The sequence below is a fragment of the Pseudorasbora parva genome, chromosome 24 (genome assembly GCF_024679245.1).
Source record: "Pseudorasbora parva isolate DD20220531a chromosome 24, ASM2467924v1, whole genome shotgun sequence".
In the NCBI taxonomy this organism is placed as follows: domain Eukaryota; kingdom Metazoa; phylum Chordata; class Actinopteri; order Cypriniformes; family Gobionidae; genus Pseudorasbora; species Pseudorasbora parva.
Genome location: NC_090195.1, coordinates 6,639,207 through 6,661,818, shown reverse-complemented (window position 1 = coordinate 6,661,818; position 22,612 = coordinate 6,639,207). Strand labels below are relative to the sequence as shown.

The 22,612-nt window shown below is 38.7% G+C and overlaps 1 protein-coding gene across 4 annotated transcripts in view; it reads right to left on the bottom strand.

Moving 5' to 3' along the window:
* Positions 1-413: 413 nt before the first annotated feature.
* The window catches only part of slc4a2b (solute carrier family 4 member 2b), a 48,516-nt gene continuing 26,317 nt past the window's right edge, over positions 414-22,612 (bottom strand). For all 4 annotated transcript variants that reach the window (XM_067435484.1, XM_067435485.1, XM_067435486.1 and 1 more), the window contains 21 exons: positions 21,434-21,596; positions 19,747-20,003; positions 19,347-19,474; positions 16,531-16,730; positions 14,165-14,301; positions 11,792-11,972; positions 9,952-10,087; positions 9,337-9,535; positions 8,962-9,067; positions 8,508-8,692; positions 8,191-8,407; positions 6,847-7,053; positions 6,335-6,483; positions 5,610-5,804; positions 5,297-5,530; positions 5,110-5,199; positions 4,413-4,579; positions 4,043-4,296; positions 3,476-3,645; positions 3,197-3,370; positions 414-2,626 (listed from right to left, as the gene is read on the bottom strand). In XM_067435484.1, coding sequence (XP_067291585.1) covers positions 2,546-2,626; positions 3,197-3,370; positions 3,476-3,645; positions 4,043-4,296; positions 4,413-4,579; positions 5,110-5,199; positions 5,297-5,530; positions 5,610-5,804; positions 6,335-6,483; positions 6,847-7,053; positions 8,191-8,407; positions 8,508-8,692; positions 8,962-9,067; positions 9,337-9,535; positions 9,952-10,087; positions 11,792-11,972; positions 14,165-14,301; positions 16,531-16,730; positions 19,347-19,474; positions 19,747-20,003; positions 21,434-21,596 — 3,630 coding nt within the window. In that variant the 3' untranslated portion in view covers positions 414-2,545. The remainder of the gene's footprint in view (positions 2,627-3,196; positions 3,371-3,475; positions 3,646-4,042; positions 4,297-4,412; positions 4,580-5,109; positions 5,200-5,296; positions 5,531-5,609; positions 5,805-6,334; positions 6,484-6,846; positions 7,054-8,190; positions 8,408-8,507; positions 8,693-8,961; positions 9,068-9,336; positions 9,536-9,951; positions 10,088-11,791; positions 11,973-14,164; positions 14,302-16,530; positions 16,731-19,346; positions 19,475-19,746; positions 20,004-21,433; positions 21,597-22,612) is intronic.

Here is a 22,612-nt window from a genome sequence, read left to right as displayed (position 1 = left end):
TACCCAACATGATCATCATTTCTGAGAGAAATTGTGAAGGTGAATGCATATACAAACAAGCTCTCCGTTTAGGATTCGAACAAATATAATCCAAGCCCCTTTGATGACGTGATGATTACGTTACTGTTGATCATCTGTCCGTCATCGTCTAAAGCCCGCCCCGATGATTTCATTGGTCCAAACAGTTTCTGTTCGGGGATAATTACTCCTCTATGGAGCGAGGCCAGACAAAACCGCCCGACCTAAAAATGTTGTGGGCGGGGCTAAGTTCAGCTGGCATCCAGGCTAGTATCTTAGATGATGCACACGAAAAATGGATTATCACGTGATTATTTGTTTGGTCACTTAAACCAAAGCAATTTTAAAAACTGAAATATAAAAACACAAAACACAAAAAAGATTTAAATAGCCAGTTTAAATAGAAAAATCAACTTTATTTGCAATATTTGGAATTTACTGTAAATATTGCATTATGTACAGTGGAAACATTTAAAAATCTAATATTGAATAAACAAAAAAACGCATTACAAAAGATGTCCACAGATGGTAAATGACCCTCACTTCCCTTTGCCATACTTTTGTAACAAATATCACCAGCCTTTAAAAGGACCTCAATGTTCCAGCCTTCATGAGCCCCGTAAAGCATCCATAATAAATACCATCTACAAACAAGTGCTGCCGTGAATCCACACAAGTCCAGATCCGGTAGCAGCACAGCACCTCATAGTGCTGCTCTACCATCAGATTTCCCAGAGTTCCACAGGCCTAAACGTGTCTAAACGCAAACCTGGAACCGGTCGCTGAACATGGGCAGAGGGAATGTAGAAGATCAACAACGGTGATAAAGTACAACGTACTGAAGGTCAAGATTTACTAAACGACGACACAGACGACATTTTTAAAAAATATTCTCAAATCAATCACGTGTACGCTCCAATAATGACAAAAGCGTCTAACCAATTCCTAGTCGAATAAAAATAACCTCTACATGATTTCATTTCACTCGCCGTATGTCATTACTAGCCCATGATATAAAACTAGCATATTAAATTCCTATAATTAAAAGATCCTAACATACATCCCATCCTGGAATCACAATCTGGAATGTAAATAGCGCTCAAATGAGCTAAAGCACTTGTTTTGTAGCATGTTTAAAGCACAATGGTGTGACCAACTCCAGAGATTAAATTAAAATAACAAACATAACATGTGCTTAACTGAATTAACCGAAAACAAATCATTCATTTTGCTGATTTAATTCCCGATGGTTTGTGCACACAAAATAGTCTGCGTGAAAGTGTACGTGCAACAGTCTAAACTTATTAGTGCAGATTCATCGTCTAACTGACTGTAAGAATCCAAATATATATTATACCAGATATGAATGAATGATAGTGGAAAAGTAGTGACATTATTCAGGAATTCTGTGGCAAAATCCCTCATGAACTGACATAAATAACACGGTCCCACTGTTAAAACGCATAAATAATTAGTAAATAAATCAAAATCTATACTGTGTTTCTGCTGAGAACTTGTGTTGAAAAGAACAGGCTTTTGTTTTAGTGTAAATGTAATGTTGTTAGTGGAAAGACTTTAAAAATGTGGTAGAAACGATCATTTATCAGGTGTGCATTTCCAAGAAGCATCTCTAGCCAAATATGGTCGCAAGTTCCTGTTAAACTGTGTTAGGAACGATGGAACTGGTGACTATATTTGGCTTATCGGGTCTGTTTAGTTCTTACAAACGAACCATTATTAACTCTTAAACGCTACAATTTTGGGATCTCTCTTTAGGGACGCTCCTGTTCTTTTTTCTTAAAATGGGTTTCAAGACCCCAAACTAATGAAGGGCACTAAAACGAATCTGAAAACCCGTCCAGATGCCTCCAAATTCATCCTCTAAATGGAGTTTGCTCCATGTAACAGTCAATATAAAATATACTCCAACTGAACATCTAGAGTTTTTGCGAGGGTTTAAAATTGGCATGTGACTAATACGTAATAAAATAGAAAACTGTTTAGAAGTGGGGGAAATAAACAGTTGTAATCGGACGGACACGAAAGAAAAAAATACTGTCGATTGTGTGATTGTGCTGGCTCATGAATCACAACAATAAAAGAGAAGCCAGTAAAACTATTAAAAAGCACAAACGTACGTACGGTAGAAGATGAAATGGACCTTGGCAATCTTTACTGATCATGTCAAGTATATATGCTTAAAAACTACATCAAATATTGCATGGACCCTGAATGGTGCTGGGAATGTCCAGTTAACCCCATTCGGTACATTCGTTTTCCTCACAGGCGACAAATACGCTTGCTAAAGGCTAAACGGTGTGATAGCAGCTCAAACCCTCTAATACAACTGAAACGAGTCTCTGGAAATGCCAGGTGGAGATCAGATCCACATAATATTCTCACCTCCGCAGCATGTCAAAACTCGCTGCGCAATTTGGTTTGTCAAAGTTTGAAAAGCAACAGTCCTATTGGCCAACATTCTGACTGACAGGAAGACGGGTGAGAGACGGACAGCTGTGGTCGTGGCTCAGACTGGCATGTGCATCTCTGTGTATTCGTCGTGTCCCTCCTTCTCGTCAAAAGTGGGCTCTGCGTCATCAGCATCCAACTGAGAAAGAGAAGATGGAAGAAAAAAGTCAAACAACAGTACCGATCAATCTGATTATTAAAATAAAATCAAGTGTAGCGTCAGAACTGGCAGGACATGTTAGTCAAGCTGCTGATCATGTCTACCTATAGTGATACGACGTCTATCACAGCAAACATATAAGCTTTTCAGTTCTATCAGCAGCTGTCACGTTTCTCCAGAGCTCATTTACCCTCCTCCATCCCCAGCTCCACTCGCCCAGTCAGGATTTGGCATTCTGATTCCCCTTGAATCAGACTAAATTCCTGAATTATTTTATACATTTAATATCAACATTAATGATATCTGCATTCACTGTTTGCTCGGTTCTGTTTATCGCTGCAATCCCTGCTCTTTTCCATGCTTGCCCAGAACAGAACCATACCGCTAATCCCTATATGCTATTTGTCAATCATCTTTGACGATAGTGGTCCCATAAATCTTTAGGAACACAAATAAATTTACTGTCACAAAAATATTTTTAAAATAAATCTAACCCCACACTTTTGTACGATAGTGCATCCCTAAGAAACAAGCAAACAAGTTCCTTACACACTGCATTTCACGAGGGCTAAAGATGCGTGACAGAAGAAACATCTTGACTGGGACGGTCATGATGAGAACGAACGGGAAAGCCAGCGACGCCACGGTAGACATGACCGCCCAGAGGACAGCGAGACAGACCACCTGTATCGCTGTGAATAGATGCATACGTAGGGTCCGCACCTGAGGGACAGTGATTCAGTCAAGATACACAGTACAAAGCAGAAGATATCTGTACAGTATTTGATACCATTACTGCATTAAACAAAAAAAGATTGGGGTCCTGACCTTGCGCACGTAGGTGTGGTCTGGGTGGTATTTTGGGGGCATCAGCAGGAGCAGGATCCGTTCTGTCAGCTGGATGCCATTCAGTGACATCACACCCATGTACAGGAAGATGCCAAACAACACAGCGATTGGGATTTGACGGAGCAGATCACCGATTACTATCGAGAGACCTACAACCAACGAAATTTGCAGTATGAGGACATTTTATACTTTTTCTTCATTTAATACATATGCTAATACATACAATAGTCATTTGGACAGATTTCATGCACATGTAATGAAATAGTATGCATCTTTAAACAATAACCCAACAAGATACTATGCGTTACCTTGATTTTACCATGAGTAAAGGGCGTTTTTACCCATTTCAATTGTGGTAAAATCTCTTTGAATTAAAGCATCTGCAAAATGAATAAATGTAAATGTAAAGTGTACGACCAGTGCGATCCTCTTTATCCGAAAATATGTTAATCATCAAGATTTTAAGATTTTAATCATTTATAAGATCTTATCGGCTGTTTGTGTTGATCAGGTTGCAATAAAATTGATAATGTTCTTGAAACTCACCTACAAGTATTGCCACCAGTAACCCGGTCACCCTCTGCTCCTTGACCTCCTGGATTCGAGGTTTGTCTCCTGGGGCGACGGCTTTGCTCATCACGGTGAGGGCGTTGGCATGGGTTACAGAGCGCACGGTGGCTGCAGCCATCCACGGCAGGCCAAAAAGAGCACTGGTGCCGCCGAGAGTCACGATGATCAACAGGTCCAGATGGAAACCAGAACCCTTGAGCAGCATGCGCTCTTTCTTACTGACTATCAACCTAGAAGGAGAGAGCTTCTTTAATATTGCTTTGATTTAAACGTGTACAGTTGCATTACAGCTGTATAATTACAAGCTTTATTAACAATGAAAAACCTAAAAACAAAATGGACTCACGTGGTGATTTGTGTCTCCATAAAGATGAGGATAAAGACGAGCAGAGCAGGAAGGATGCTGGCAAACATCATCCAGATGGGGAACTGACCATCAGACCCCAGAGGATTGACTATCCAACCACGCTTATCAGGACTAGTGACTGAAAAACCTCGGGGGACACTGAGTTTCTGTAGGGTGGAGCATTGACAATGTTATAAATAAATTAATAACAATAAATGCTTATTGCTTAGGGTAAATGTTTAGAGTAAATGTTAATGCTGTTTGGTTCTTTCGCAAATGTTTTCATAAAAGTTCTCATAAAATCTCTTTTTTTTCACCACCATGTCCCTATACTAATATAAAATGTTTAAAAAATAACACAATAATAATGAAAATAATAATACTTTTTTTTTTTTAAATCAAAAATAATAATAGACAATGAAGATTAAAAAAAATTCCAAATTATTTGGGTGGAGCTTTAAAAATGTATAAAAACAGCATTAAAAGCAAATTAATAACATTAATAAAGAGAAAATAAAATAAATTTAAATAATATTTACCTTATTTCTTATTTTCTTTAGTAGGGCAAATAGTGCAAGTTTATGCAACAAAACCTAATATTTAGTGTCTCTTGCTTGAAATGAGCAATATTAATAGACTTAGCAAGCACTATTGATGACTTTAAATCATCTGCTAATTCACAACCATCCATCATCACCTGTGAATATGTGTCTTGAATGCTGTAGTCCACCAGAACCATGATGAGAATGGCAATAGGAACTCCAAAATCTCCAATAACTCTTCTTAACTGTAAAAAATGACTTCTTTTAGACAGAGAACGACAAATTTCAACCACATTTTTCTAATCCCTCAACACTGGGTCAGCTGATCGGAGGGCGTCTTACCCTGCCAGGGAAGAAGGCACTGTTTTTGAACTTGCGCAGGTAGAAGGCGATGAAGAAGGTCCCAGACATGAGCACCAACGACAGCAGAGCAGTATTAGGTTCACCGACCACCTTCACCATCTCCGGAGAACTGCTGTTCGCTGCGAATGGACTTGAAGTGCTTGAGTTGTGCATTGAATCGTTCACATCAACACCCATAGCAGAGCAGCGTCTCAGAGGATGTTCCTGGAATATCTGTGGGATACATCCGCAGTCAAGAGGACTTCATGATTCAGACAAAACACAATCGAAACCCAAAAATATGATCAACTACCTTGATCAGTTTTGAGAAGGTCTCATAGATGAAGATGAGAGAGATGAGAAAGGAGAAGATCTCCTGAGTGAAACGCGAGACAAATCGAACCATGAAGCTGCCCTCAAAGGCCACCACCAACACCACGATGATGATGAGCCAAAACCCGATCCAAACGCGACCTGTCAGGTACTCCATGTTATTGCCCTTACAGAACTGGAGAAGAAGAGGACATGGTGTTTATTTTTGGGTGAACTTAAACTGAATTGAATAAACACTGAGCTGAATAAGATATTATATGCTGTAGAGCTGCTTTATAGCTCATAACTACATTCACACTGTTATTTAATTAAATCAACATTTAACTAAACTGACTTTTTTCTAGAGCTGCTTTACATCTGAAATTGTACTTAAAGTTTATTACTGCTTTGAAACAATCTGTATTGTATAAATTACTATATAAATGAATGTGAAAAATGAAATGCACACTTCAACAAACTGGACAAATCTTATCTATGCCATAGCACTAATAGTGCAGACAAAATTCAATATTTAGGCTCCCTAACCCCAAATATAAATGGCAGTAATACTAGCTTGACTTGGTTTGAAATCATTTGCTAAAAGTCAACTATGTGTATGTGTCTTAAAAAAGAAAAGAAAAGTGAAGTTGAGTTGAGTTGAGTCCATAGAAATGCCCAATATGTTCCTTAAATCTGCTTTAAGGAACACATCTGCTATAAACTCACAGAAAAGAAGGCCTCTTCAAACACCAGGATAGGTCCAGAAAAGCCCACCACCAGAAGCGGCTGGGCCCCGAGCAGACAGAACAACACACCCTGAATACACGTGGCCACAATCAGCTCTGACACGCCAATGAGCCCTTCAGTCTTCTCACCTGTGCACATAAAGCAGACCAGAGCTCCTGAATTATTGAACATCGAGGTCGGACAGTTTGCCGTCTGGAGTTCAGGGCATCTAATCTAAAATACTTATCAGAATCAGAGCCACTGATAGCATTTATCATGATGAACCTTTTGTTACTTACTGGTTAAAGTCAATTAAGTGGGTTCTGGATGCAGTTTACTAACTAAATACATTTTCCAATGTTTGAAATTTCTCATCTTAAAAATGCTTCCCAACAGTAACTGATCCACATGCATTTAAAATTAGTACTTTTTTTAATGCATTTAAGATCTTATCAGTACGTTTCTGTCAGCAAAAGCTGAGAGGAAATTAAGAACAATAGCCGGATACTGACCCAGAAGGCCTCCGAACGTGATGGCGGGAGAAAGAGCGGCGAAATAGATGAAGATGACAGCAGCCATGCACTGGGGGTTCAGCGCATCCTTAAAGTCACTGATGTACTTTGGGTAACGGCGCTGGGCGTCACGAATCAGTCCACCAAACAGACGGCCTGTGCGTCGTAAAGGGTCATCTTCTGGTTTAAAGGGCGCCAGCAAGGCCTCTGATATACACATGAAATGAGAAAGTGGGATGTTTAAGACTATAGCAGGGTACTGGTGAAAGTTGCGAAACAACAATGCACAAACATACACGCACACACAACTAAATAAAAAGACAAAAAAGCAGCAAGAAAAAAGCAAAAGGAAAACAAAAAGTGCCAATTCGTTTAGGAGTTATAGACATTTGTATTTATGAGTATATAAATAATCCAAACCCAACTTTAATTGCATTTTTTGCCATTAGGATATGGTTTCGAAAATATTCTCGAAAGTTGTTTAAACTCTAAAATCACAACGCTGAAAAAATAAGGCAAAATCTAGCATGTTTGGTATCATTGGACTCCGCAAGGATTCAGGAATCTAAGGATATGAAAATAAGTCAACCAAATCCAAAGTTATAAGCATGTAAATATATATGATTTTACCACTGGGTGGCACTGGCTCGACACTTCTCAGGCTCGTTCAGGGCATCATGCAGATGAGCCATACCGAGATTTGTAATGATCCGCCAATGCGTTCAAGACATACAGCATTTTAACTCAAAATTTTAAATGGCCAATGCCCAAAATATACGATATGGGAAAAAATGGATATCATTCGGCTCAACATGATGCCCCAAATCTAACAAGACCGTTTTTATGATTTTTGGACAGTCCATTCAGAAGTTTCTGAGTTTCTGAATTGGACCATTCATTTTTCGTATATTCAAACCAGTAGGTGGCGCTGTGCTGAAATGCAGCATTTAGCCTCACCTCATGCTTGTGATGATATGTACTTAGTTTGGTCAGAATACGATAAAGCGTTGTGGAAATACAGCCTTTTGTCTATTTTGAAGTGCTGCATAAAATTTGTTAAAAAACACTGATAAATCAACATGAATTGAGTAACTTTTTGTTGGCACCAAAAACTTCATAGGGTCCTATTTTGTTTCTAGCCCTTACGGTTCAAAAGTTATTAGCACAAACGTAAGTGTAAACTTGGAGAGTTGGTGACACTACAGGGATTGAGTTAGGGAAGAAGAAGAATGCCAGTGAAAACCTTTGGTGCTTGGCCGCTAAAAACAATAACATACACACACGCACGCAAACACAAACACACAAGCTTAACTGGAACTACTGTCAACCCAGGCAGATGCAGACCTTTCTCTTCGAGGCTCTTGGGCTCTTTGGACAGCATGGCCACCTCCTGCTCCTCTCTCTTGCGGAGCATCTCTCTTTGGAAGTGAGCGACGGACCGCAGGAGCTCTTCTCCACCCATTTCTGACGGAGGGAGAACGATACTGCAGTCCAGGAAGCCGTTAATGGCATTGAGCAGGTCCTGCCGATCGTCTGCCAGATATGCAGCTTCATGAAATTGCTGGAGAGACATCGGATCAAGTTAGCAATGGAATTAGGCATTATAGTCTGAACTTTTACAATAATGCATGTTCATGATCTTGTTGATTGGTCTTCCTCACCTTGTCGGACATGAGTGTGGAAATGGAGCGTCCGATCTGGTGGTAGTCCATGTCGGTGCTGGGGGGACCAAGCAGCACAAAGAGAAACCGAACAGGAACTGATACTTCCAACACCGAGTCCAGTTCAACAGCCTCCAGCAGTCGAACGAACGCCATGGTGGGCTGCTCCAGGAAGTCGACACTGCCTAACAACAGAGAAATGCTTTTAATTTTTTTTTATAAAAAGTTTGTGAAAAAATTAGCTGATTGTGTTAATTCTATGATAGCCATGTTAGTTCCTGATGTATCTCGTTCATTTGAATTTAATCATCATTAGCAGCTGGTCTGGTTCAAATGGGATAAACTGAAATAAATATTTTTTCCAAATTCCATATTATCCAGATTCTAAAATGGTTCTAAGATAGAAATCCAACGGATTCCAATAGGATTCTTTAACAGGAAAATAACTGCTTACCAACAAGTACGACAGTGGCTTCAGCGTTTTCCGGAATTTTCTCCAGAAGCTTAAGTTCATGTTTGGATTTGGATTTGTGCATGCCGATAGGTGGACCTGAATCTTTCTGCAAACAATGAGACATAAGACGAATCAGAAAGAAACATAATAAACAGATATTTTATATTGAGTAGAGACAAAAAAATTCTAAAGGAAATTTTACATTAGGTGTCACAAAAACAAATTTAATCGTTAAACAAGAAGCAAAAATATGTGGTGAAGAAATGTCATATTTCACCCCAAAATGATTGAATGAATGAAAACGAGGAATAGGAACTTTAGGACAAAAAATGTGGGCTATTATCTGTAAATATAAATCTAATTGCTTTCAATTACCTCATTCTTCTCTATGTCAATATGAATTGTGCTGTCTTGACTGGCCCTCGAGGACCCCATGAGAGGCTCTGTGACGGAGGGTTCGGGGACGGACAGGTGGTTATTGCTGCTGTTGTGATGGGTGATCAGGGAGCCCAGGCTGGCTGCGGAGATGTTCCTGGGGAAGGGGGAGCTGTGCTCTTTCTCATCACTCGGGTGACTAAGGGAGGGAGAGCAAGGGAGCCAGCGGGTAAGAGACACTAGGAGAGACTGCATAGGGTCATTTGTGGATCTACATATGGACGGGTGGCGTTATGGAAAACAGAAACCATCAGATTATGAGAGAAAAAAAAAAATCATATGTGGGATAAAAGGAATTCAAATGGACACCAACATTTGGTCATTTCTTACACCTGCACTAGACGCAAATCAAATGCAAATAAAACTAGTGCTGGGCATGATGTGATCTGACAAATCACCGACAGTAAACTGATGCCCCATTCTATTTCTGACAAGCTCCAAGAGCTGGCACAACATCTGACACAAAGAACAAATCGATTTGCTATGGTCGCGTTGTCACACCCGGTGTAGACACAGTGTTAGATTTTGCTTATTGTAGAAATATCTGAGAGCTACCTGTGCTTGAGTAAGAGAGCGCGGAGGACATTGGCTCTGTCCTCAGCTTTGATCTGGTCTGATATGATCATCTGTTCCACTACCTGATGGGCGATACCAGGTAGTGTCTTCTGGTCCAAGTCCAAAAGCACAGCTCCTAATGGGAGGAATCAAAAATGAGGCCATTTCATTTCCATAATGATTTATGTAATCAATAAAAAGTCAATATAACAACATCAATGCAATATGTTTGTATGTATATTAGTGCTTTCAAATCAATGAATCGCAATCAATCGGATCTAACAAAAGTTTGTTTACATAATGTGTGTATGTATATATATATATATATATATATATAGAAATAAATAAATAAATAAATAAATAAATACACACACACACACACATATACATACATATACACTTATTGGACACATTACTATTTGTAATGTTTTTGAAAGAAATTTCTTCTGCTCATCAAGCCTGCATTTATTTGATCAAAAATACAGATTTTTTTTTTGTTGTGATATTATTACAATTGCAAATATTTGGTTTTCAATTTATTATACTTTAAATTATCATTTATTTCTGTGATCAAAGCTGAATTTTCATGATTGTTACTCCAGTCTTCAGTGATCATGATCCTTCAGAAATCATTCTCATATGAGGATTTATGAGTGTTGGAAACAGTTCTGCTGACTAATACATTTGATGAAAAAGGTTCAAAGAACTGCATTTATTCAAAATAAAAACATTTTTAAATAATATAAATCTATTTTACTATAATTTTTTATCAATTTAACACATCCTTGCTGAATAAAATTATTGATTTATTTCAATCAATCAATCAATCAATCAATCAAAAAAAAAAGACTATACACTACTGGTCAGTATTTTGGGGTCATTGTTGTTACAAAAGATTTCTATTTTTTAAAACATTTGCTTCTTTTTTTTATTTTTACTTTTTTTACTTTTTATTCATCAAAGTATTATAAAAAAAGTATCACAGGTTATGAAAGAAATATTAAGCAGCAGAACTGTTTCCAACTTTGAAAATTAATCCTCATATGAGAATGATTTCTGAAGGATCATGATCACTGAAGACTGGAGGAATGATCCTGAAAATTCAGCTTTGATCACAGAAATAAATGATCATTTAAAGTATAATAAATTGAAAACCAATTATTTTAAATTGTAATAATATAACACAATATTACATTTTTTTCTGTATTTTTGATCAAATAAATGCAGGCTTGATGAGCAGAAGAAACTTCTTTCAAAAACATTACAAATAGTAATGTGTGCAAACTTTTAGCCTGTACTGTATATGTATGTATGTATGTATGTATGTATGTATGTATGTATGTATGTATATTATATATATAGACATATTTACTATAATACATAGTGTAAAATAATATTTTCATTATATACACCTACATCATTTGTTCATCTACATTAACATTAATTTAATATAATGCTGTTTGCTGATCATTTGTGTTTGTTCACTATACATTTAACATTTAACATTGTACTGGGTAGTTGATACATAAAAATGCATGTTTTAGTTTCTCAATATTCCAGTTGTATGTATAATAATGTATTAGGGAATGTGTAGATTTTAGATTTTGGGACTAAATCATATTTTCTCCATAATCAACATTATTGCTCACTTTTCTGAAATTCATTTAAATAGTCAAATTATTTTTTATTTAGTAGAAATTATATAAAAAAGTTGTTTAAAACCATAGCATTTTGTAGAAAATCACTATGAAGCTTTTGTAATGAATAAAGTGTTACTGCTACCCTGACGTTTGCTCCTTCTTACAAAACAGACTTTGATGAGGTTTGATCAGGTTCTCACCATGAGAGATGGTTTTTCTCAGCTCCAGCAGACTGCGGAATGACAGCGAGGCGACGTGTGGTTTCCCCCAGCGGTCCGTTTCCTCCTCCACATCCTCTTCAAACTTGATCCAGCGGGCTGTTTCTCTCCACTGCATCTCCTGGTTCTTATCCATGATCAACTCATTCAGCTCCACGAACACCTGGTGCCAAAGAACATGCAATACATGAGTGGAGAACATCCTATTAAACCACCTTCTGATAAACACTCCTAAAACACAAATTCATTAAGGGCTTTTCTTTACAAGAATTTACAAACTTGCTATGGTAGTTAAAGCAACATACATTTAAACTGCACCAGCTATGCATTTCAACCCAAGAAGCTTGTTCCTCAACTTAACTCAAGCTAACTTTGGTTTGATCTGCCCAAAATGTGATATCACACACCAATCGATGCATCCAGCATGTACATGTACACCAACACACCATTCTCTGACCTTCTGGTGTCGAGCAAGCCGTCTGGAAAAGTCTAAAAGGACCATGCCGTTCGTCCAAATGTAATCGCATCGGAGCACGACTGGGCAGCGAGGCGTTAGACAGCGGCGTGAGCAACCACTGGGGTTGTTTAGAAGTAAGAGAGTCCATAAGTACACTCATTTACCCGAATACGTAGCTGGTTTACCTGTCTAGAGAGGAATCTGAGGGTGTTAATAAAACATGACTGACTCTGAAGGCTCGCGGTGTCCAGTTACCCGAGCTGATCTTTTCTTTATTCTTAGGTGTGTGAAAGAGAAGAAGTTCATTTATTTTTAATTAGGTTCTGCCCCCTAAAATCCTCCTTTTATTTGTTGTGAAGGACAGCGAGTGAGTCTCAATCTGGGAAAAAGGTCTGAACGCGCTGAAACAACCCATCAGGACTTTGTGAAGGCATCCGTGGAGACATCCGAAACCTAGCTAGTCTTGCGCATTACAGCAATTTTGTCTTAAAATCGCAGCCAAAGGAAATGGTGTTTAAACATTCCCACAACTTTTAGCTAAAGCTTAAACAAGCGTTTATGATGACTAAATAGTGACCAAGATTTCTGCGATTTTTGATAAATCAATATTCATGACTTTTCAATGATCCTTCTGGTTTATGACTGGATAAGGATTTAAATAATTGCTTAATTAAGGAGATTTATTTAATAATATATACTACTTCTACTACTACTAACAATAATAATTTATTATTATATAACAATTTTTTAAAAATGTATTTATTGCAATAATTTCTTTTACTTTAAAGCTACACTATGTAATGTTTCCGTCCTCTAGAGGGCGCCAATTCAAAACAAAGGCGTAGCTTGATGGTGCCAGGTTTGAGCTCAGAATCTTGGGTCTTCACATCTCAGCCGGCGGAGAAGATTTGGAATAGGACTCGGGCAGAAATCATGTTCATGGATGTGATCATTAACGTTACTGTAGTATGAAGTAGAGCAGGACTGAGTGTTGTGGAGGTGAGCGAGGCCGCTGGAGCGATTGTTGCACAACACGCTTCATGAGAAACAGGACTTTTATTATGACGGGACACAGTCGACGGTCGCCATTTCCGCTTTTCCGGTCAAGAGAATGAAGTAACACAGCTCTGTTTATCATATTAGATACATTTGAGTGCGTTTAAAATTATGGTATGACGTTACTCTATACGTTTGCTCGGTGGCTGCTGTGACACTTGTTCACACTGCTAAGAGTAAAGCGTGTCTGCCAAATAAAACCAAAAAACTGAGGGTAACGCAGATATGACGCAATTGAGAGGTGACTCCCTCAGACTCTATGCTCAGGCGCCCCGGCTCCTTGGTTAAAATAGTAATTTTCTCCCAATTTACAAATAGTTGGAAACATTTGGGATATTGTAAGAACTCAACTGAACAAAATGTATAACACTGGCCTAGTGGTTTTGGGATATTTTACTGCAAAAATACTACATAGTGCACCTTTAACACAAATATATTTTATAATATTGCAAAGCAGAAGTAGAAAGATGTACGTTAAAGCTGCTTTCTGCATAAATCATTATGGTACCCTTATAATAAGTATTTATATTGGGACTATTTCAGGCCAGTACCGCTGCGGAGGAGCACAGTCCCTGCGTGACTCACCATAGACATAAACAGAGAGAAGTAGCTCCGGCTGTAATGTTCTTCCGCAAGATGCATGCAGTTCTGTTCATTAACCACTAGAGTGCAAAAAGTTACGGACTGCAGCTTTAACTATAGAAATTTCCATGACTATCCTAAATTATTAGACTTTTTAATAAATGTTTTTCCATGACCATGGGAACCTTGGGTTCAGACACTAGCTTCAACCAAACTTCTCACATCAACTAGTCAAACTCAGAATGTAGCACGAGTCTCACCTCATGTGGCGTTCGGTCCAGTTTGCGAGTGCGTGTGCTGGGCTCTTTGTGATCTTTGCTGATGTGCACCACTTGACCCTTTGTGCTTTTCCGAACCAGGTGTCGACGTACTCCAGGGACATCTTCAAACCGATGGCCTGGAAGAAAGAAACATATCATATTTAAAGGAGCAGTGTGTAATATTTATCTATTGACAAATGCAATATGTAATATACATAACTATGTTTTCAAAGACCTTACATAATGAACCGTTATGTTGAAGTGAAGTCACTTTTTTGCGGCGCCATGTTTCTACAGCAGCCCTAAACGGACAAACTGCCCTACAGAGCTCTAGTCACTCTCTGCCGTCTCACACGACGACATCTTTGTCCTGTGTCGGGCTTCTCGTGCCACCGTAGCTTCTCTATGTGCTTCAAAGGGAGGGGTGAGCGGTTGCAGTTCGCAATCCCCCCGCTAAAATTTACACAGTGCACCTTTAAGAGGCAGTGGCAGTTGATTTTTAAACGAGACAACAATTCACTGCCATTATAAAGCTAGGAAGAGACAGGAAATGTCTTTATATAACTCAGATTTTTATTCGTCTGAAAGAAGAATGGCATATCCACTTAGGATGGCTTAAGGGCGAGTAAAACATGGGCTAATTTACATTTTTGGGTGAACTAACCCTTTAATGTGTCCTTGCTAAATAAAAGTATTAATTTATTTTCTTTTTTAACACAAAAAACTGATCCCAAACTTTAGAATGGTAGTAAGAGCTTAACTGATATGAAAATTAACCTGCAATTTATTATACCGGTATGCTACATTCATGAATAAACCATGCACTATAATAAAACAATATTAATACAATTTCCATGATTTAAGATGGATTTTCCCAAAGTGGATGTATTCCTCCAATCCATCAAATGACCAAACTCACCAGGTAAAATCTCCTTGGCAGAGTTGAGAAGCAGGTCATCGCCTTTGTTCATTACAAACTCACAAGGGTGAAATTACAGGATGGGCTAGTTGCCAAAGACATTCAGGGTAAAAAGGTCAGGGCAGGAACTGAAGGGGATTTGACTAACCAGTGTGATTGTAGGAACAAACTCCAATCAAGAAAAGGTGCCAAAGCCTTTTCCCACACAGCTACTTGGAGTTCTTTGCGAGTTGAAATTCACTTTAACATTGTTATATACAAACGTCTAAAAAAAGCGTTCATCCTGACTGATTTGCAACGACAGATTAGAGCTCACAGTCACAACAAAGTCAAGCAGAGTTTAACCTATTATTGTCTATTACTGATGTCAGACATGTATTTGCCTATGAACTGATGTCCCAACATCCATAGCTGAAAGTACACGGTAAACAGCAACCGTGTGAGTCATGTCTTTGAGCATGTGCAGCAGATGGGCTTTTCCCAGACGAATTAGTGGCTCGCATAGGAAGACAGAGAAAGATGGGGTATATTACAGGAACCGCTGATATACAACCGAAGCCTGAGAAAGGTTTGTCACTCTGGGGCACAAAGGACTCTTGCTGTGAAGCGTAGCAGGATGCTTGGTACAAATCACTTGAGAGACCATGAAACTAGAGAAAAACTCAGACTTCTAGATGTTGCAATCGCAGACCAGATCATGAATTGTGTACTTGATTTCAAATGCATCAAAAAAGAATTACACTACCACAAAGGGCGCATTTATTTGATAAAAGATATAGTAAAAACTGTAAAATTGTGAAATATTATACTTTAAAATATTTGTTTACATTTTCAGCATCATTACTCCAGTCTTCAGTGTCACATGATCCTTCATAAATTGCTCTAAAATGCAGATTCACTGCTCAAGAAACATTTCTGATATTTATCAATGTTGAAAACAGCTGGGCTGCTTAATTTCTGTGAACATTTTTGATTTAAAAATATATATATATTTAAAGAATAGGAAGTAAAAAAATAGCATTCATTCAAAACAGAAATATGTTGTAATAATACTGGCACTATTTATTTGTGCTTATGTTAGCAATTTGTTCTTATTTTATTAGTGACTGTTTGCTCGTTTGTTTTGTTTTTGTATATGTAGATCAACGATTCAAATAAAGCCTACCTGTGCTGTGTGTAAGCTGTTGCAACAAAATTACCCATATTTTCAAGAAATGAATACCACATTATTTTAAGATAAATTATTAAGATAATAATATTATGTTTTTACTATAATAGCGGTATTTCCCGCGGAATCTGAAATGGTATCAAATATCGATATTTTTCAAGGTATCGTACCGAAGTTTCGTATCGTGACAACACAAGTAGGTAACTCAAGATTTTCTATTACAACTGAGCAGTTATTCACCAAACCTAAAAAAGCAAGGTAGAGATGGATCCTACTCACTTTTAATGCCATCCAGGTCGGCCGAGGCCAGGGTCTGAGCCTCAAACTCATCAGTGGGGATCCGCTGGTATTTGGCCTGCTCGGTCCCAGTCATGTTGCCCGTGCGACGTCTCTCCTGAAGGTCGTAGCTGCGACTCGACACACGGGGCAGAGAGCTGGGCTCAGTGGAGCTAGGGGTCGGAGGAGCAGGTTCAGGCGTTCTACAAGAGAGGAAACAAGACTGTCAAGTTGGTTTAAAAAAAACTATTCCTACAAACAGTGTTATCTTATTTTTTTTTATAAATAATGCTATTTAGATATAGACGGAAACATTGTCAATACAATCCCTGTTCACACAGATCTGCGAAACCAATTAAGGGTGTGTTCACACTTGGCATGCTGGATTTGATTAAAACAAAAACTGGTGCGATTGCTCTGTTAGTGAGGTTTATTTTTAATAAGTGTGAACGCTGACATTCGAGCCCTGGTGCGCACCAAACAAGCGGAATGAGACCACTGAAAAGATGGGTCCGCTTCCAAACAAACTCTGGCGCAGTTCGAATGAAATATGAACGCAACACGGACCAAAGATAGGTGTAAACAGAACAAAACCGGAACATGATGTCACACTAAAATGGACAGAATGCTCAAGCATACCAGTTATTTCTCATTATATTCTCGAACTTGCCCATCTCAGTTCGGTACAGGAATCATAACTGCGTCTCCTCACAGCAGATCTTTGTGTGTGTGAGGGATTCCTGCCAGTGTTTTGACCCTTTACAGACTTTATAAGCTCTTCCCGAGTTCTCAGCTGGTCAAAACAATATCATATGTAGCTACACACATACAACAAGCACATTTAGCCCAGCACACAGCATTGTTTGGGATGTACGGTAAGTTCATAGCGAAAGTCACGAAATATGTGTAATAGAAGCCACCCAATCAGGTTGTGAACATATCCCTATGCCTTTAGGTTTGGTATCTTTAGGTTCGCTTTTAAAGGGCCAATGTGAAAACGAAGCGGATCAGGACTAAAAAAAAACAATTCTAAACCGAACTACAAGTGTGAACACACCCTAAAAACACTGTATTCTGCTGTGAGGCCAGTAGTTGGTGCTGGACTTTTTTTTTTTAATGAAACACTACATAGACTGAACACGTAATACGTGTGCACATGACATCACGTTTTCACAAATTTGCGTTTTTGTGGTATGGATAGGATAATGGTATTGTTTTTAAAAAAAACTGTTTTCAAAAACTTGCGGTTTCATGCCTCCAAAGCACTGCTGTAGTGTAAATGAATGGCCAAATCACGCAAAAAGTTTTACGTTTTTATTTGAAAATGCTTTTGCCTAAACGACCCCTTCGTTTTTTTCCAGTTAATAATTGTAATGCTTCAGCTTAAACTTATTTCAGTTCTAATTCTTATTCTGTTTAGTTTCAAGTTTTTCAACTAATATTTCTATTTTAGCTTTATTTTCATTAAAATAAACGTTTTTAATTGTTATCGTAAACAATAATAACCCTGATTATAGACATGCAAAACTTTTTAAAAAGTCCATGGAGTAGAAACTGCTTTGTGTTTCACAATTTAAAAAAAAAAGTGCTAGTGTTTTATTATGATAAATATCTTTGATTACTTAAATAGTGTAAAAACATGCAGACAAACTATTGCATGTTGTCCATCCACAACTATAATAAGATGCATGTCTCTGAAAAAAATACAATATACAAAACTTGCAATGAATAATCAATCATAACTTTAGTAGCTCACTACAGAGTATGCACTTTGCAAAAGTATGCAAACATTTTCATGGGCACTTACCTTTAGTTTCAAATAAGTTATGTTTTTAAAAGCTTCTTAGACCCAAAAACATTAAGAACAAAATCCCTGTCATTGTTAATCTTACTGAAGAACAGAAGAAAACAACCTACTGGAATTATCTTGACAATGAATCCTGATGTTTGTAAAGACACTCCTGCATTTAAAAAATGAGAAAGCAGAAAGGAAAGGTGGACAGCGCTTTATAAAAGCAAAGTGCGGTTGCTAGTAGCAACGGGTGAGTGATGTAGACAGTGGTGATGGAGGTCTGGAGAGAGACTGATATCCTGCTGGTCTCTGAAATAACTTGTCCTAGGTAACAAACAGGGTGCGCTGTGCACTGGCATCTAATGATTCAATTTACAGTAAACCAAGAACAGAGAGGCGGACACACGCTGAAGGTGCATGGCTGCATGCTTTATAGGTCGAGCTACGCAACCTGCGATGACCACCACTTCAAATGAGTAAATAACACATCTGAAGACACTACGAACTTCCCTTAAAAATGGACTATGGTGAAAAGCAAAATACCACAATTACACAAAAACTTTTCCAGGTTACATTTCACAACAAAATGAATTCCATGAAGAAACCAAGTCATTAATAACTTAATCATTATTTTCTAATTATCTTCATGATAAACGCATAGTTCCCCCACAAATGACAACTTATTCCATACAAGTAAGAATTTATTTCTTCTGCTAAACATGAAAGATGATATTTTGAATATGGGTAACCAAATATATAGAGTGTATATAGACTATATAGAGAGAGTATAAAACTCTCAAGTATAACCAAACAGTTGATGGGCACCAATTTCTTCCATAGTTAGGAAAAAATACTATGGCAGATAATGGGGTCCATCAACTGTTTGGCTACTCACATTCTTCGAAATATCTTCCTGTGTTCAGCAGGAGTAAGAAACTCATACAGGTTTGGAATAACACAGAGAATGTATCAGCGTATTTTTACTAAATGTTTGTTGCATTTGGAAAGCTAAAGCAGGCGGACTCACTCAGTGGATGTGCTGTCCCGGGGCTCCGAACACACCGCAGACGAGGGGACGATCACGATGCCTCGTGCAGGACAAGGATCTGGAGTCTCAGGTGTGGACACATAAGGGTCATCATCGGACACAAAGAACTGGACGAGATAAAACGATAGAAATAATGATAAATCTATTATATTGAGTAATTAAATTAAAACAGTAGCAAACGTTGAATCTCAGTATGAGTTTGTGTTACGAAGATTAACAAGTGTCTTATGGGTTTGGAAGGTGAGTAAATGATAATTTACATCTTCATATTTCAGTTTGCTGTTTATATTTATATTTATTGTCTTGGATGAAGCTCATTACATGGAAGTAAACTAAGACATTTGATTAAATCATACATATTGGACATAAATCTGGTTACCTGAACATTGTCTTTTCTCTCAGCGTCTGCTGTGGGAGTTGGGGTGGCGCTCTGGCCTTCTGTAGATTCTTCTTCCTCCTCCTCCTCCTCCTCATCTTCACCACCCTCTTCGATGGCCAAAGCACTGCTAGGGCTGGAACACACTCTGTGCTCCTTATTGCTGTTCCTTCTCCTCTTCCTCCCACTCTTCTTCCTCCTGCCGTCTCCCGGGAGTTTGGACAGAGGATGGTGGATGTGATGGGATGAATGACGGTGATCTGAGCATGATTACAGTGGAGTTTCATTTCTGCATTTTCACATTTATGGCTTCCAAACTATTTCAGTGTACTAGAGCTGTAAAATTAGACCATTTTATTTCAAAACAAGTTGAAACGAGATTAAAACATCTAGTGAAATTTGGTCCTATAAGAGGATGTTATTTCTACGATTACTAATTCTATTGTATATTTTTACTGTACTATTGATGGCTCCACCACAAAACATACAAAAATGTATACATAAATAAATACACCTGGCGTAACATTATGTCTTAATATTGTGTTGGTCCCCCTTTTGCTAATAAAACAGCCCTGACCCATCAAGGCATGGACTCCACTAGACCCCTGAAGGTGTGCTGTGGTATATGGCACCAAGATGCTAGCAGCAGATCCTTTAAGTCCTGTAATTTGTGAGGTGGGGCCTCCATGGATTGAACTTGTTTGTTCAGCACATCCCACAGATCCTCGATTGGACTGAGATCTGAGGAATTTGGAGGCAAAGTCAAAACCTCAAATTTCTTTCGTTAATCAAACCATTCCTGAACCATTTTTGCTTTGTGGCAGAGCGCATTATCCTCCTGAAAGAGCCACAGCCACCAGGGAATACCGTTTCCATTAAAGGGTGTACAAGATCTGCAACAATGCTTGGGTAGGTGGTACGTGTCAAAGTAACATTCACATGGATGGCAGGACTCAAGGTTTCCTAGCAGAACGTGGCCCAAAGCATCACACTGCCTCCACCGGCTTGCCTTCTTCCCATAGTGCATCCTGGTGCCATGTGTTCCCCAGGTAAGCGACGCACACTCACCCGGCCATCCGCGTAATGTAGAAGAAAACATGATTCATTAGACCAGGCCACCTTCTTCCATTGTGCCGTGGTCCAGTTCTGATGCTGGACGGGTCAGCATGGACACCCTGACTGCTGTGCAGCTTCATACGTAACAAACTGCGATGCACTGTGTATTCTGACACCTTTCTATCAAAACCACCAGCATTAACTTCTTTTAGAAGCAATCTGAGCTACAGTAGCTCGTCTGTTTGATTGGACCACACGGGCCAACCTTCGCTCCCCACGTGCATCAATGAGCCTTGGCCGCCCATGACCCTGTCGCCGGTTCACCACTGTTCCTTCCCTGGACCCCTTTTGATACTGACCACTGCAGACCGGGAACACCCCACAAGAGCTGCAGTTTTGGAGATGCTCTGACCCAGTAATCTCATTACAATCTGGTCCTTGTCAAACTGGCTCAAATCCTACACTTGCCCTTTTTTTCCTGCCTCTTTTAAACCCATTTTTAGAACAAAATGTTCCCTTTCTGCTTTATATATCCCACCCACAAACAGGTGACGTGATGAGATAATCAGTGTTGTATATTATATGTATTATATACATAAAATATCTCATCTATAAATATTTTATACAAACTTACACTCAAAATCTTTCTCATTGTAGGTGCGGTACTGCTCGCCGGGAACTTTGGGAGTGGGGCTCAGAATCTGCTGGAAGCGCTGAACACCTAATGCTTTGTTCAGGTCACCGTCCTCCTCTTCCTCCCTCTGCGGCAAACGGACAGATGAGTTTGATGACTCGGGCTGGAGGACAAAACACACAGGATGAGGTTAGTGAGGACAAATTAATTCAAATCTAGTTAATAAATAAATAAAGATACATTTTTTGACCATCAAAAAAATAGGCTTTTCTGATGGTCAGCTGTTCCTGATGGTGAAGTAACAGAATGAATCCTGCTATTAAGAAGTGATAACAGTGTCCTTAAACAATCACTAGAGGGCGTCATGGCCAAAAGCATTAGCAACCGTCACAGAACACCATGCTGATTTATATGATCCTGTCAGTTCCCAGTGATACCGATATCACTTGTTCAGTAGTTAATCTCTTTTTTAAATGATGTGAGAATCACAATATAAATGTAAAACAAATGCAGACACTAGGAGGCTTTACAGCTCATTGGTGCGCTTATTGCAATGATGAGCAAATATCCTCAGGTCAAAAACAATCTCATTAGCTACACCTCAATGGAGCATCTCATTTGCTCAATAATTACCTAAACAAACACATCTTCGGGAAAAAGGAATAATATTAATTCACAGTTAAGTCATTATCTGTAATATGCCAATATGCAAAAAAGGCCAAAAATGAGACGCAACAAACCTTTTCCATTCAAAACTCCTTGCAAAATCAAAACAAATTTGACTAACATCTCATCCAGACCTGTTCTTGCACGTCCACTACAGGGGATCTCTCCTGCCTCTTCCCACTCATGTGCCCGCTCAAACGGTACATTACACAAGGAGAATTTCTGCCATTCTGTAGCGCCAGATAATGCATTTCTATGACGTACGCATGCATACCACGGTGAACAAAGAGTTTTTTTGTTTGTGATGTATCCTTCAGTGACTAGAGGTTCTGGACTAAAATCACAATATTTTATGTAGGACAACTAGGTCTGATGTAGGGATGCATGTTACATCGAAAATAAAGATAGATATCATAATACAGCATTAAGCAAAAGTCAACACAAAGTTGCAATTTAATAAATACATACGCTGCTGTTTTCAGAATGAGATTGTGAAACGGTATCAAGTAGAGT